Source organism: Penaeus monodon, chromosome 17 (assembly GCF_015228065.2).
Source record: "Penaeus monodon isolate SGIC_2016 chromosome 17, NSTDA_Pmon_1, whole genome shotgun sequence".
Taxonomy (NCBI): Eukaryota; Metazoa; Arthropoda; class Malacostraca; order Decapoda; family Penaeidae; genus Penaeus; species Penaeus monodon.
Genome location: NC_051402.1, coordinates 44445778 through 44463277, shown reverse-complemented (window position 1 = coordinate 44463277; position 17500 = coordinate 44445778). Strand labels below are relative to the sequence as shown.

The 17500-nt window shown below is 35.1% G+C and overlaps 1 protein-coding gene across 4 annotated transcripts in view; it reads right to left on the bottom strand.

Annotated features, from left to right (window-relative positions):
- Nucleotides 1-17500, bottom strand: part of LOC119583804 (DDB1- and CUL4-associated factor 6-like) — a 42272-nt gene that overhangs the window by 19480 nt on the left and 5292 nt on the right. For 3 of the 4 annotated variants that reach the window (XR_005229725.1, XR_005229726.1, XM_037932505.1), the window contains exons 3-12: nucleotides 17278-17414; nucleotides 15012-15190; nucleotides 10614-10749; nucleotides 10258-10418; nucleotides 9920-10070; nucleotides 7640-8198; nucleotides 3103-3584; nucleotides 2515-2557; nucleotides 2075-2221; nucleotides 1662-1914 (exon numbers count right to left, since the gene is read on the bottom strand). Coding sequence is in view for 2 of the 4 variants with exons in the window: in XM_037932505.1 (XP_037788433.1) it covers nucleotides 1662-1914; nucleotides 2075-2221; nucleotides 2515-2557; nucleotides 3103-3584; nucleotides 7640-8198; nucleotides 9920-10070; nucleotides 10258-10418; nucleotides 10614-10749; nucleotides 15012-15190; nucleotides 17278-17414 (2248 nt within the window). In the remaining 2 variants the exon portion in view is untranslated. The remainder of the gene's footprint in view (nucleotides 1-1661; nucleotides 1915-2074; nucleotides 2222-2514; nucleotides 2558-3102; nucleotides 3585-7639; nucleotides 8199-9919; nucleotides 10071-10257; nucleotides 10419-10613; nucleotides 10750-15011; nucleotides 15191-17277; nucleotides 17415-17500) is intronic. The other variant, XM_037932506.1, reaches the window with a different exon arrangement.

Here is a 17500-nt window from a genome sequence, read left to right as displayed (position 1 = left end):
ATATTATATATATAATTATATATATAATAATATAATATATATATAATATATATATATATTTTATAATTTTAATATATATATATATATATATATATATATATATACAAATAAATAAATAAGATTATAAAAGCCATTTTTTCTCTACAAATGTATACTGCTATCCTGACATTTCAGTCAAAATTTATTCACTATATTTATATCTTGCCATACAGGCTTTCTCATATTCATGAACGAAGTGTGCTTTTCTATACAACTGAAGTAACCTTTGCTCACTTTTCTTAGTTAATCCACTGATGTCAGCAGTGCATGCATTGTCACCTATGATTTTGTCTCATTAACTCCAGAAGTGCTCATTTACCAAAGAGCTGTTCCCAGGTCTATCTGATCTGACTTGTTTAACCCATTCTTTGAGTTTTTATGAAGAAAGTTAATTTTTATTACTATTATTAATGTTTATAACATTATAATGATAATAATGAAAATAACATTAATAATAACAATGATAACAGTGCATTTCTTTTTCCAAACAGGCAAGAAATGGGAAAATGAGGAGAGATCATGGTGGCCTGTAATTAATTAACTACGTGGTGACAGTGCTTGTGAACTTGTCCATGTGTAAACAAAAATACAAAACCATAGCAAACACTGCATATACAAAGTGCAAGTGTGTTAACAATGCACATCAATATCAAGAGTAAAATAAACAACAGTTTAATTCTTCATTTGCTCGTAAAATCCAAGAAACTATTTGGGTCAGTATTTGACCCATTGTCTCATGGAGAAAATGGGGTTGTCTTAGCCTTCGTTCCAGATAGTCTGTGCAGCCAACTGGGCTTGCTTCCAGGGCCTTTTTCAGATGCGGCTAGTGTGTAGCACTCACCTCATTGCACCAACAATGTGATGTGATTTTTTTATATCACTTGTATGCAATACATGATTTTATTAATATTTTTCTTAAATATTCAGAGATACATGATATGCATTTTAGTTACTTATTTTTATTTTTACGAAATACGAAATTGTATGCAGTGATGTACAAGGCTGCTGCCCCTACAGCTCCAGTACTTCCCTTATTTGTGTCATATTTCAAGACGGTCACACCAGCAGAGCGCCAAAAGACAATGTGTGTAGTTGGCATCAAGAAGACAGATCTCATAAACAAGAGTGAAGGTTTTTACAGGTTCACAATAAAAGAGAATATCATGTTTTGGTGAATGACATCTTCCAAGCATGACAGGTGAATTGTTTATGAACTAATATTTCCCCTTAGTAAAAAACAACAGCCAATCATAGCATTACACATCCCATTCTCCCACAAGCAATACCCTAGAGAATGTGATGTGGGTATGAAGGTTCCTTATAAAGAACAGCATATATCATAATGCATCATCGTTGTAACATGACATGAATGACTGTCCCCCAGAGCCTTGTCCATGACCCCCATAATGTGAATTCCACATCACCTGGAACCAAGACCAAATTGATGTGAACCCCATGTTATCCATAGGCTATGAGTTAAGTGCTGACATTCTCTAATAATGTAACTACGTCAATTATAAAGATGGATTAAAAAAATATTTAAAAAGTATCGATAAATCTAACACAAAAAGTCAATTTTAGCAAGATACAGGGAATAAAAAATTTCACTGCAAATAACATACCTCTAGAGCCTTTGCTTCATCAAAGCGAGATTCTTCACACACTGGAGCCCAGAGTTTTACATCATAATCTATGCCTGATGTGGCAAGAACTGGTAGAGTTGGATGAGGTTGCAGGCAATTTACTACATGTCGGTCTGCTTCCCAAAGCATTACTAGTCTCCCAGTCTTTCGTTCCCACACAAAAACACGTCCACAGTCAGATCCAGACATGACGTGAGAGTCTCCCCAAAAACAAGCTTCTTTAATCATAGTTCTGAAAGAGATTACATATGAGAACAGAACAATAAAGAACTTTAGAATATATTACCACAGCCAATATAAAAAAATCTGAACATTACCAAATATATGAAAAAGTATTCTATTCAGATACAAGTAGGCATCTTCAGGATGTATAAATAACTTTCAAACTATACCTTGCATTACGATGGCCTTTATAACACTGCTTGACAGATGCCTGAGGAACCAAGACTTCTCTATCCCCTACAACACCTGCAGCACGCTCTCCTTTCACACGTTGTACAGCACGCTCAATTGCACTAGCCATACGTGCACTCGTGCTTCTGTTGGAATTTATTTGCTTATGAGATTGTCATTTTTTACTATCTGCTTATACACAAAACAATGAATCTTCACTTTTGTTTTTCTATTACTATACATAATGGAATTAGGTTATGTTTCCCTCCTACAGATACAAATCATCCCTTAATTCACAAAACTTGATTCCTGAAAGCCTTTGCTAAGAGAGTTATGGCATAAAGAGAATGTTTTTGTAACATCTATTCTCCTATAAGTACCAACATATTCAGTAACACCCCTAGCATCTGTATGCAGTGGGGGAGGTACATTACATTACCTGGCAGTTGCTGACTCATCATCACTGTCATCTTCTCCAAAATCTGTCAGAAGAAAAGAATGCTTTTAAGTTACAAAGTTTCTGTAAGAAATATACTTATCTGATATTTCTTATCTGTTGCAGACAACTGTTAACCTCTTCAAAATACTATCGGAAAGGTTCAGTTTACACTTTCTCTTTATCAACATTTAGATACTGATCCCATAATAATGAACATAATACATATCAGTAAATTCTTTTATCCATTTCTTAATGACTTGAATTCTTTATCATTCTCTGAATGTAGCAATAATAATGGAGAGAACACGCATTCCTCCAAAATCTCTCTCCTTCATTCTTCATGATGAAATAATTCCAAAAACACACAGTAAGACTTAGAATTAGTTTTATGGTAGACATTTTCACATCCCCAGAGTTGCATTTTTTTTGCTTTTTGAAGAACTGTGTGCCTTATATCCACATAAACAACTTCTATCACTAACACTAACTATTACTGCAACAACTTCATTTGTTTGTATAGTAAGCTGATTATTTAAGAAAGAAAGAAAGGAAAAAAAAAAGTTAAATAATTTTCTATCAGTTACATACCTACAGTGTGTCCCAGATTTATCTCACTGGCAACTGCCCCACGGTTTGATGATCCTGCTGTCACAGCCTCAGGACCCAAAGTATCTCTCCCTTCTTGACTAGATGATGCTCCTACTTCCATATCACAGATGGCAGGACTAGAACTCGAAGTTGTTAATGTATGAGCTCTTACTGGTTGGGGCTGATGCAATGAAGATGATGATGATGCTAAGGAGGATGACGTTGATGAGCAGCAGGGCTGTTCACCTCTTTCAGGTTTGTGTTTTGGTGCTTCCTGGGACTGGGAGGTTTCTTCGGAGTTTGGAGCCTCTGAGCAAGTGGTTCCACTTGTACTTGGAACTGTCAAACTTGGACCGATGTCCTGTTCTGACTGATTGGGTGTGCTGCTACGTGTGACTTCATCCCCAACACCAAAGCTAATCATACCACTGCTAACTCCTTGGCCTGAATATGAGAGGCTGATTGATGGTTCTACCTGATGTCTGTTGAAGAAGAAAAAAAAAAAAATTACATGAGCCATCACCTGCCACATGACGATGATACAATTTATTATAAAAAGTACTCCCCAATCTATAATATATAATCTAAAAAATGAAGAAAGAAAGAAAGAAAAAAAAGTTTTCTTTTTCAAAAATTAAATTCTAATTTTCCCAATCTGTTTTGCTATATGACGATATCAATGATTGGTAAGGAAATTCTACTATCCTTAATCTGACATTCACTGAAATCTAAGGATATTAGTAAAAAAGACAGAAAAGTAAAAGGTTATTTCAAGGATCATGTTTTGCATAGATGTAAACAGACTAAATAAGTATCTTGGGTTATCTTGCTCATAGCTTAATTCTTTCATAATTACATGAGCCATCACCTGCCACATGACGATAATACAATAATTACAAAAAGTTCTCCCCAAAATAATAATAGCTCTAATAACCTCTTGAATACTGTAAGAAACGTTCTAGACCCCAAGAAGATAGGAATCCTCTTAAAAAGATTTTAAAAAATCAATTTCTAAAGGATGCAGCCCTGGATGGCCAATGAATACGAGTACCCATCTTTTTAACGATTTCTACTTTGCAGTTTATTAGTATTTAACAGCTAAGTATTCATATGGCAACTGGTTTCCAGTTTAGATTTTAATGAAGTTTTGTACGTAACAATGTCAATCTGATATGTAAATTAGCAAGGGTTTAAAAAATATGAGGGATTTAATGGATCTATCAATAAACAAATCTCAGAGGGTAAAAATAATCAAGCTTATTTTTGCAGAAATCACATAAAAGCTTCAACTTAATATTTCAAAACTATAATCCATAATCTAAAAAAGAAAAAGAAAAAATAAGATTTTCCAAAAATGAAATTCTAATTTTCACAATCTGTTTTACTATATGAAGCTATCAATGACATTCACTGAAATCTAGGGATATTAGCAAAAAAGACAGAAAAGTGAAATAAGGTTATATCAAGGAGCATGTTTTGCACAGATGTAAACAGACTAGATAAGTATCTTGCTCATAGCTTAATTCTTTCATAAGTGCCAGGCAATGTCCCCCCCCAAAAAAAATGCTGCCACTCTTCATCCTCCACATATACTTTTTTTTGTGTGTAACAAATCAAAAAAGTTAATGAGATATCTCTGTGTATTTTGGTGTTCTTTTGTGGTAGTTTCTTTTCTCTCTCTCTCTCTCTCTCTCTCTTTTATTTTGAGTTTGAATCATAAATAACAATCCCATCAAATCAATGTAAAAAAAAAAAATAATAATAAATAAATAATAATAATAAATAAATAAATAAATAAATAAAAATATAATAAAATAAATAAAGTAAATTGATAATTGTTTATTTCAAACTATATGTATTCATCATGGTACTGAAACAAATTACAAGGCTCCATGGGAAATTCTTTGGATGATTTAGAGTTCAGAATTAGTCACACACACATACACACACACACACACACACACAAAATCATGCTAATGATATGATCATGGTGGGTGTTTGTGTATGTAGGAGTCATGCTGAACAAATTGTAAATAAAACAATGAAGTGAAAAACAAGAAAACAAGATGTGTGTGATTATGGTACGCATTGTTATGCTTTGCACCTCTGTCGACTTTCATTGGTATGCACTGAAGGTGAGAGCTCCATCAGCTGCTTCTAGGAATAAGTGTGTGTAAGTTAACATGTTTCATTAATGAATGTTTTACATGTGTTTTAATACCCTTTGTCAATACAAATTTCATGCCACTCGTTCTTTCATTAAAAATTGGTGCATTTTCTAAATATTCAGTTGAAATATGGTTGTTCTTTATATGATGCAATCCTCCAAATTAATACTAAAATAATACCTCCAGCATGTAATATAAGTGTGAGTATTTGCAAGTACACATAAAATACATACAAATAAATATATGCATATACCTACACTCGGTAACTAGATTCTAAAGGAATACTTGCATTTTCAAATACCCCATTAATTTCTATGTGTTTAATGCCCTCTATAAAGTCTTTCCTTTCTAAAAGTTAATGTTATAATTGTAAAAACATAACACTTTTTCATGTAAATATACCATGCAAAAATCTGTACAAGATATTCAAATATCCTATCCTATTTCACCTTTTTCATTATGCAAAGAACAAATATTGTTATCATGAAATAAGTTCATGGTGAATTTTTAAAATTTCCTAGTCCTGATGGAAAAAGGTTTAGCAATCAGGTATGGTGGCTTCACCTAAATGATTAACTGATTTGACTCCACGTCACTATACTGGTTGCACAGTGCAACCTGAGAAAAGCAAGAAAAAATAAATGAAAATATACCCTGGAAATCCCTCAAGTCCCAGTCACCCTTCCTCCTCAACAAGTTCAATTTTTTTTTTTTTTCCCAATGCTTCTGATTTTTCCCTTGAGCAGATGAATTCACATGTACCTTGATGCATTTTTGTATGGCACTGGGAGCTCCCATCATGACTGGGTTGATGACATTTTTATGAGTATTTTTTCTTGTGCCCTATCTTTTAAGAGATGTGGTGATCTTTGTTCCTTCTTTGCTTTTTTTGAGTTTTCCATCTGCTCCCTTCTCACTTTGCTCTCTGCCGGACCTCCTTCCTTCACTCTTTGCTTAGAGAGGCAGAGGGTCTCTGCTCTCTCCCAATGCTGTTTGTTTTCTCTATCATCTTTGCAGGACAATTTGAATGAGCCCCCTTAACCAGGGAAGGATATGGAAGCAGCCATCAGATTTTGTGGATGTATGTTTCCTTGGGAAGGGAACAGTAATGAGGATTGAGGGACTGATTTGCTCTCTTTCCTGTGTCCTCTCTCCAAATGTCTTTTTTCTCTCCTTTCATTCATTTATGTACTTTTGTACACCATCTTTTTTGTTTTGCCCTCTGGTGCCTTCTGCTTCCTTTGAAGTGAATATTTTTTGTTCTGCAGGTAAAAAAGGAAACCTATGGATTTCCCTATAGCTTCCAAGTGACAGTACCAGCAGTTGTCTGTTGAGCTCACAATCCTTCAATGACCACATTTTGAAGGTGATGAAACAAGTAGCACTGCAATTGCAGGCTTACCTCTCCTGGCCAAGTTCTTCAAGGTGCATCATGACTACTTGGCAATGCAGCCCACTACTAGTCAGCTAGGTGCAGCAAGTCCTTACTCTATATCCCTACCACCATCTCTGTGCCAGCTAGTTTTGGCATGCCCATACATGTGCCCATAAGAAAGCGAAGGGATGTTTGACTAGATTTTTCTCTTATTTTAGCTCTCTCTGTTTTTGCATGTACTGTGCAACCACAAGTTAATATTTCTGAATAGGCTATCATACCTTCACACCAAACCACCATAACCTATACCCCAGAACTCTCAGACAGAAAAGGAGTACTTTCCATCCATCAATTGGCTCATATTTGTCATAATGGGAAAAAGGAAAGTGCATTTCTCATCAAAATTAAACACAATTTTTCTTATGACAAACAAGGGACTGCAAATTGTTCCATGCAGTTCAATATGCTAACAAATAGGTAATTAATAATATTTACTTTAATTCAACTTTAGGAAGTCTTTTTTGCATCAGTTTAAGATTTGAAAATGATGGTTATACTTACCAGACGTGTCTACAGAGAGACAGATGAAAAGATCGATACACAGAGATCGAAAGACAGACAGATAAAAAGATAGGAAATGGGTATATCTTTATATGTACCACTTCCGTATCACAATTTATGTATCTGCGGTATAAATAGTTCAGTTGAAAAAAAAAAAGGACTGATATGTTATCAACATTTTTCCACTCCACAAGCAAGGTAAATCTGGTATAGGCCATATGTTCACAGTTGCTCTTTGCCAGACTGGTGTCATTGCAAGTATAAGCACAAAGCAACAACTAACCCTAACATTTAAGGGCCTGTGAAACTTCCAGATAATATATTCTTTTATATTCTAAAGAACTGATCTTCAATACTTTATGAAAAAAGTAATATTGTAATAAATACCAAATACAGTACCTAAACTATCTATGAGTTCCTTTAAAAAACTTACTTTTCTACAAACCCTTGTCTCAGTGATGATAGCCTGTGTCGGAGACCTGATAATGTAGCTCTCTGAGAGTCTTTCATGTGTGCATCCTCCTCCTCTTCTTCAAGCGGTGTTTCATCTGTCTCTTGGGTAGTTATTGCTTGTTCTGTTTCTTGAGGGTCTTGCTGAGTCTCTGGCAAACTGTGTGTGGCACTTTGTTCTAGTCTTTCTCCTGCTTCTTCATTTTCACAACACTGATCATTCATACTCTCTGGAGCAGCATTATCCTCTGACGTTCCTGGAGACTGTGTCATGGTTTGCTGAATACTTGAACTTGGGGCTTCCAAAGAAGCTAAAGGTGATGGCTCATTCACATTACTTACTGAATGTTGTACTGCATCTGCAGCTTCCTCTCCATCTCTTACATTTTCTGACGGAGATTCTGAAGGGTTCTGTACCTCAGACTCTGAAGTTGTTCTTTGAACTGTGGCTCTAGTGCCCGGATCATTTAGCATTCTAGACAAAACGTCTGTCATCCTCTGCATAAGCGTTGCATGCAATGTTGGTCTTGCTTGGCCAACATCTGTAGAAAAGATCTCAAATTACCTCACCATCACAACTAGCTAAATTGTGAATTGTTCCATAGGAGGGTACTTTACATGATTTAGGCAAGACAAAGTACTAGAAACCATTTCATTATAAAAAGCTTTACAAATATTTTGAATGAATATTAAATGGATTATCAAACAGACAGTCTTCTAGCATTTAATTTATCTTAAGCATATTATCTATTTTTATAAAGTTCAAAATTCATCACTTTGAACTTAGACTTTTAAAGGAGTCAAATACAAGAATGAGATCAATTCCTTAATATATAAACAAAGTACATAACAATTTGAAATTTGCTAATGATCATATCTACTCATCACAAATTTTGCATAGATAAAAACAAACAAAAATAAATACATAAATATACATACATATATATACACAAACACATATGCCATGCACGTATGCACACTCACACTCTAATACACACACACACACACACACACACACACACACACACACACACACACACACACACAAACACACACACACACACACACACACACACACACACACATTTATATATTTATTCTAAAACTAATGATACTGCTCTAATTGTACTGGTCTATATGCAGTAAAAAATTCTGCCAAACTGGTATTCCTGCCCACTATGACTGGTGGTGCAGATAATACAGAAAATTAAATATTACAAACATTTTAAAAAATGACAGAAATAACAGTGTTTATTGTTTTATTACCTACAGACATGATATGGAGTCTGTGCAAGGAAAACAGTCTGTTACTATCTGGAGACAGTATATCAAATGACAAATATAGACATCAGAAAATGGCAATAAAGCAAAAAATGCTTCTGCAGAAAAAGAGATAATAACATTGTAAGGGGAAGGGACAGAGCCTTGTCACTGCATATAAGTGTTCGTGTGCACCTGGCCTACAAGCCACACACGAGTCAGAGTAGCCACTCAAGTAAGCCGACTGCCAAGATTAGGCAGGGGAGTAAGCACCTGGATCCAAGGGATTAACTAAGAGCAGTTCACAATCATCTTTAGAAAAGTGAATTTTGTCTGTTATACTTTTGGAAAGGTATTAAAAATCAAACAAGCCAATGAAACTGAGTGTTTATTTACTAGAAGCCAGTGCAGAGTAGTACACTTACAGCATTAATCAATAATTAAATCCAAAAGCCAATGAAATTATGTAAAAGACATTGTATGTCTAGAGCAGCAAATGGCCATCTGAAAGTGTGGTAAGCTTCATGCTTGACATTCCCTGCGCTCTTTAAAAGCTTTAAAAGATGAAGTGTATGCTCATCCTGATCTTAAAGGACTTCATATTAAGGAACAATATACCTAGCTCTTAAGGGAGACATTTACTGTAAGAGTGTAGCAATGCCTTAGTAGGGGGACTTGGGTTAGTTCAATTGCTCTAATAAGACATCATGCTAAATCTTGTGGTTGGTGAGCGACTGGATTGTGCCAACTTAAAAGTACATAAGCAAGCACACTAGACTAAAGAGGGTGAAGTTACCAGAGGATCATTCAAAGCAGGAGATAACTTATTATCTTGAAGTTCAAGAGATATTTTGTTTTCGTTAAATCTTTGTCCAAATTAAATTTATATTATTTCTTAATAAATTCATGCACAGCAATAACTGTATGGTACTTTCAAAAAAGTGAAAGATGGCCTAAAAAAAGCTAGTCCATTAAAACTGACATGGATGAAATAAAGACTTACCTCCTGCCTGGTTGCGCATCTCACATTCTGGTAATGCCTGGGGACCAGTGTCTGACCAATCACCCCTGAGACGCAGACGTTTCAATGTGGGTCCAGAATTGGCTTCCATATCAACATCATTAGCACCTTCAAGAGTAATCTCTTTAAAGTTCTGAAATCAATATTTCAAATTAATGCTACCCACTGTATCATTCTTATACAGAGTTTACCATGATTACAACTTGCAAAATATGTTACTTTAGTATAATACAGAGTTGAAATAACATAACTTCACAGGACAATGCCACTATAGCATACACAATAATATGCAAACTGTACAAAAAACAACAACAACTTACCTCTGTATCAAAAAGATATAAATAATCTGAGGAATAACTAGCAAGCACCTCTCTCCCATCCTGACTATAACGTAAAGATGTAACTCTATGGTTCTTGCCTTCCATGTTGTCTGGCTTCAGCCTCATAAGAAGAGCTCTGTCTGTCTGCTCCACAAAGGAATCTACAAATATAAAAAATAAAAATTAATTCTATACAGTTTGCTAACACATCTCTCAAATTTGCACGATGTATAAAATCACACAAATCATTCTTCAAGATCCCAACCAGCATATTAACTAGAGAAGTTTGTGTCATTACATGTTGCATAAATTAGGTTCTATATTCCTTTCTTCCTTTACTATATCAGTCCTCTTACCTGTGGCTCTAGTCCCCAAGACACGTCTATCATAAATTCTGATGGTTGAATCTTGAGTTGCCACAGCCAAATGATATGGTGTAATAGGGTTTACTGCTACTGCAGTTACTGCACGTCCCATGTTTAGAAGAATGTCCTGGAAAATATATGAATATATATAGAGGATATTGTCTCACTGACATAGGACAAACTTCAAAATTCCATCTGTGCTTTTTGACTTCCATAAACAGTGCACAGAAAAAAACTGCTAATTAGCCAGCCTGTTTTTGGGGTATACATACCATGAAACATTTACTGGGAGACATTGCCAGCCATTTTATGGACTTGCCGTAATGATATAAAGGCATGCAGCATACTATCTTTTATTTATGAAGTACATTTCATTCTCCTGTTAAGTACAAAACAAAATGTTGTTTAACCACTTTTGTACAACTTCATAAATCATGGCTCTGCTTCCTCAAATTCCTTAAGTAAAGTGCAGAGAGGAAAGAAAGAAAGAAAGATTAAAGAGTGACAGAAAAAAGAGAGAGAGAGAGAGAGAGAGAGAGAGAGAGAGAGAGAGAGAGAGAGAGAGAGAGAGAGAGAGAGAGAGAGAGAGAGAGAGAGAGAGAGAGAGAAAGCATTTTAGCTTGGAAACTGCTGTTATAGTTATATATCCCAAGACATTTTCATCAATTTTGTGGATTTCCTGTATATGCCTAACGTTCTATAACTTATACAGATGCATGCAGAATGCTATTTTCTATTTATGATGTATGAGTTGTCCAGTTGTAATTCATAATAGATAATAAAACAAAACTCAGATACTACTAATAATAATCTCCTGATGTCTTTGACTTTACAAGAAGAAACAGTTGAGTGAAGAAAGAAAAGAGAGGAAATGAGAGAAATAGAAAGAGAGCAGAGAGTGAGGAGATAGTGAGAAGAGAAGAGAAGAGAAGAGAAGAGAAGAGAAGAGAAGAGAAGAGAAGAGAAGAGAAGAGGAGAGGAGAGGAGAGAAGTTTAAGCATGCCATGATGCAGTCTACTTGCTTTTTACATGTTTAACCTGTTGGGTCCAGTTGCCTTACAGCATGCACAAGGACCAAAATCCAGGCATTAGGCTTCCTTGTGCAGCAAGGGATTTTAAAGCATTGAGCTTGCTTGAGTGGCAGTAAGTGCATGGACCAAAATCCAGGACTTAGGCTTCCTTGAGTGGTGATTCTCCTAAGTGTGTGGCTTGTAGGTCCAGCAGTATCAAAAATCTTCTTTGTAATACTATTAGTTCTTTCTCTCCAGATGCAATTTTTAAGATTGTTTTGCCATCTTCCATGGTCTATATTTGTCATTAGTTAGTCTGTATCAAAATGATTACAGGCTGTTTTCATTAAGCAGACCGGATATTATCTCAAAGTAGTCTACATCTGGGATATTATAATAACAATAAGTAATTGTGTTATTTGTGTTATATTCTATTTTGATATTATTAAATTTTCCAGAATACCCTATATCACCAGTAACTGGGGACAGTAATAGGTTACTGTGCATGGATATTGTGTTCTTCCTGGAGACAGACCTCTCCCTGGCAAGGTGGAAGGATGGTAAACTTCACCCGTGTGGAGCAATGCTGGCAAATGAGCTCCTTCCTGAAGTTAAATCTTCCTCCAAGTGCTTTGAGCACTGACAATAGAGATCCCCATTACCCCATTAGCAATAGTTTCCTATGTTGAGACACTCCCCTCACGCCCCTTAGCCAACCTTTTTTTGACTACCCTTTACTTGGCCAAAATTTTCATGACAAGACATAAACATCACCTGGATCCAAGGGATAAATCAGTGTCAGAGAGATGCACAAGTTTCAGACCAAGCTGAAGTATTGCAGTTTTAATATGGTAATACAGGGATTGGGCAGTCTATAGAAGCAATTACCAAAGATATGGTCTCTAAGGGAGTCTGAATTCTGTCTGTCTGAGGTGTCACATGCCTGCAACAGGTTTTATATAAGACTAAAACAATGGTGGGAGAGAAAAATGTCATAAGGCCTAGTCTTTGTAATTAACCCATTCACCCCGTTTGGCATCTATTCTTGCCATGCTCTCAATGGACGCCAACACGTTTGGCATGTAATCTTGCCATGGCATCTATGGGCCCCGTAACGTTTGGCACGTATTTTTGCCTTGATGACTGACCACAGACTGACTGTTTATTATTTTTTTCAACCTAATACTTGGCTCTGTTACTAGTCTTATTTGACTGGTTGATAATTATGTGACATATGTAATTTATGACATATGTAATTGTCATAATTATTTATGACTTATAATCATGTGATTTGTTCACACTAGATTGCATGATTATGATGTACCTTGACCTGACTGGCTGGAAACTAGTAATTGCTTTGATTGGTGCATCAGGTCACATGGCGTGATCTGATTGGTTAGTCATGTGAATAATAGGTCAGTCAAAGGCTCATTCCAGCAGAACGATCGCAGCCATGGAAGGTATGAAGGTATATTCTCTCTTACAAGTCTTGTACTAAAGAAAAAAAAACTAAACTTACACAGTGTGACACCACATATCAATACAAAGCTATTTTTGAACATCAAAGTGAAGCTACATTCACTTCTGCTTTTCTTCCTTTTCTATTGAATGAAATGATAAAAAACATGGTGTGATCTCTTATATGGACAATGCACTACTTCTGAGTATCAAAATGATATTTGGCTTGCTGCTCTGCTTCATTTGAAAGTTTGAAAAAAAAAAAAAAAAAAAAAAAAAAACGGCTAAGTCCATACTTTTACATCTCGTGCAAAAACAACACTAACTTTTAGCATCAAAGTGTTGATGTCATCTGATAGTATAGAGAACTTGGAAGCGATTCAGTATATCTCCTCAATACAAAGGCGAATAGATGCCTAGAAAAAACTATGAGAAAAGTACAGTTTCTACACATTGCCCTTATATAAAACCCAACTTTCATAATAAATCTATGGATAGATTCCTGCAAAAATTATATGATGGTCTTTGCGCCGCCGCGCCGCTCCAGGAAAAATCCCGTTGCGGCGGCCCACGGGGTTGGCAACTATTACCGTGAGCGGCGCTGAGCGACGAGCAAAAAATTCCGGACCGAATGGGTTAATTTTGACTCTAACAATTTCAAGATCAAGGGCAGTTTCAAGGGCAATACAAAATTTACTATTTGAAGACCTTGATTTTGCACATCAGAAATTGTATGCTTCATGCTGGAGAGTTAAAGTTATCAAACAACTGAAAAAGTTACCCCTTCTATACAAAATACTAAGAGAAAATCAAAAATACAGCTCAAGTAGTCACACTGTGATATGACTGCATGAAGGGCAAGGAGGAGAATGCCATACTGATATACAGAAAGACCAAAGTAGTAGGAAGAAGGTATATGCAAAGGGGGAAATGGCTCTGTGACGTCTTCAGGCACTAAAGATACTGTACTGTAAAGATGCCAGACAATACCAACTATACTAGTTGTGACTGATTACATCCCATTCACACCCAAGCAGAAGTGGGAAACAGCCTGTCAGTTTTGAAATGCAGATATTCAACTGAGATAACACAGCTTGATGGTGCAAATGAGGTGGCTCAAGCTTTTGGGGTTAATATTCTGGCTTGTTTTCTATCAAATCATTTGTAATTTTGGTAAATCAAAATAAGCTTAATCTGATTATACAATTTTTAGCAAGATGATACAAAAACACCTCTTTCATGAACAGACATTGGGTCAACAACTACCTTAACTTTCCCTTTTCCCTGTACTCCATTAACCCAACTACCACAGATTTATGTAATGTTCCCTGTAGTTTCTTGCAAATTTTGTTACATACAGATGGCTCCACACATGCTCAGGCAGCAAGGAGTCTAGCAGTAGTGACCAATCCTGCTTTCCCTATTCCTTGAATTGGCAGGGAAATGTTTTTCTTTCTAATACTATTGATATCGATACTGTTCGTACTCTTACTGATATCATGATTATTAAATTCTTATTCAATTCTTGGTAAAATTAAAGACAATGAAATAATACAAAGGAAGCTTTCTAAAAATCAAGGAAAAGGGTAAACAGGTGAGATGGGTAGGACCAATAACTGACTCCTTGGTGACTAAGCGCTTGTAGAGCCATCTATGTGTAAATACAATAAGTAAACTTATATTACAGTGGGCATAGCATGTATTCTTGGCATCCATGCCAACTGGGTGAAATGCCTACAGAGGAACCTAAGAAAATTCCTTCTTACACGGATACTAAATCTGCATTCTTTCTGAGTGTTTCTCTTTAATTTTCAGCAAAAGCTTGGACCAGTTATGCAGTTTATTAGAGAAAATGAAGTGAAAATAAAATTTCAACATAACTACTACGCTACAGGATTAAAGAAAAAGAAAAAAGTCCCACCTCCTGACAATTTCTCGTTGTGCACTGCACCTTTGCCCGCAAGTCAAACCACCGCACAGTCCCATCTTCTCCACAGGTGAGAAATGTGTGAGGATCATCAGGAAGAGTAACAATATCATAGCAGGTGCTCACATGGCAAGTGAATTTGCAGTCATGGGTTTCCTCTTGCTTTTCTATATCTGGTGAAATACAGTATGCATTTATAATATAATACAAAGATAATAATGACCTAAAATATCCCTATCTAACCTTGCCAATAAAAACAACAACTAAATACTGATACCAAATAGAAATAAGAGCAAAACCTATATGAAATGCCCAATAAAAAACTGCCTAATCCCTCCAGCATATGAGACCTATTTCTCTCTTCATTGTTTTTTCACATTTCAACATTTTCTAGCAGGTTAGAAATAAACCCAAAACAATGAAGTTCTCCAGATCAGCACAACCTTGTTTATATGCCTTAACTCCTGTAACCTCTGCCAGCAGCTCTTTAAAACTTTGTATTTCATCATTAGTAATTAATTTATGACAAATTAGATATAAAAGCCTGAAAAATATCTTGCAAAAACATTTCCTCCAAGATGAAGAAGATAAAGTAAATCTGATATAATTTACTAAAAATTTTCACTAAACATTACAATCTGCATCTAAACATATGTAAATTTCATACACAAATAATTAAAAACCAAGAACTAAGCCTCTCCAACAGTGGCCCACAGTAGGCAATACTAACCTCAAAATCTCCGAATTTTGTAAAAGCCATATACAGTCTCCCTTCCTTGCAACAAACTTACCACCTTCCATCACCTAGATAAAACAAAAAAGCAATGCAACAACTACAATTATAACAAGGCTTGCTCTTCAATAAAAGTCAATGTACATATCATGGAGACAACAAGCAAAAAAAAAAAAAAAAAAAAAAAAATTCTGCACTTGTAAATCTAAATATTTTTTTTTTAAGACTTGCCAGGTTAAATATCCCTTTTTGAGATTTGCCCAAGTGATCACATGTTTCTTAAGCTTCTGCAACTTATGTTTTATATAAGACACTCTTCAAGATTACCAACACAATGAGAAAGAAAGAAAGAAAGATAAAAAAGGGGAAAAATCTTGGATATATGGAAAATATTTATATCAGCTATGTAATACTTTTGGCATACTCATATTACTGAAGTATAAGATGCTAGAACAAAACAATCATATATCACAATATCCACATGCAAAACCCTGTTGGTTCATAAGTTACTGTATACACTGGCAGTGCACTTTGTTTTTCTATGTTTCTTTGTTTCTTTTTTGTTTTTTTAACAAATCTCCTCTATTTCATGTTGCAATGCATTACTCCACATGCTGAAAAAGAAGTACTAAAAGACAGGACCAAGAAAAACAAAATGCATCTTAAAAGATAAAAAACAAGACATCAAAGTAGGCAATAACTCAAATTATTTTTCAATATTTATGAAAATTTGTTACAAATCTGAACTGCATTATCTTTCTCAAAAACACCAGAAACTTTGTACAAGAAAAAGTATTTCTTCTTATGATGAACTGAAAACATGACTGGTGTAGCATCTTAAGATTCCCAATCTTTTTACACAAACTACTACATAGTTTCATGTTTGCAGTTTCCTTTATAATCCTTTTAAATGCATAATTCTAGACTAAAGATTTTTTTTTTTACCCAGTTGTAATATAGTATTCTTTGAAGAATTTTTAGTCCATTTTTAATAAGAGCAATGAATAAACCCTAGCTAACTGGCCTACAATATTTTTCCTTAAAGTTTTGGTCCACAGCTAACCCTCTGTGGCATACCAATTGGGACCCAATGCTTTAAGGATATTCCCAATTTATTTTCAAAATCATAACACCCTGGGGCCAGTAAGTGATGAAATCACACTGCTTTGACAAAATCTGTCTAAAAAATCTAAAACTGGTTCCTTTACATTACTGCATTTTTCCCTGTTAACTTTGTTCTTCAGACATATTTGGTTTCACTTTTAAAACAGAAATTGATTATATTCATTACAATGCATTTAGCTTTTTTCCTCTTTAAACACAGTTTGAACAAACCAATCTAATACCAGGAAACCTTCTAATGATACAATCCTTGGAAAATTTATAATGATATGTAGATCCAACACTGAAACACTTTCACTTATATCAGTTTTACTCTATTCACTTACCAAAAATATCCCACAATACATTAATATGTGTTACTTGTCAGAAATTTTAGGAACATGTCTCAAAATGTAACATACAAACCTGTATATACAAGAATGCCATCTCCAGAACATGACATTATTTTTCTGTTAGCAGTATGTGGCATGAATTTTGCACTGAAGATGTTGGCTCGATGAGCAGTGTGGATACGTACTTTTGTCATGCGTTCCCATGGATCACTGAGAAGAAATCATTAAAATAATAACGAATAATTCTTATGAGAGTAGATGTATTTTTCTGTTAAGTCTTTTTCTTTTTACAATAA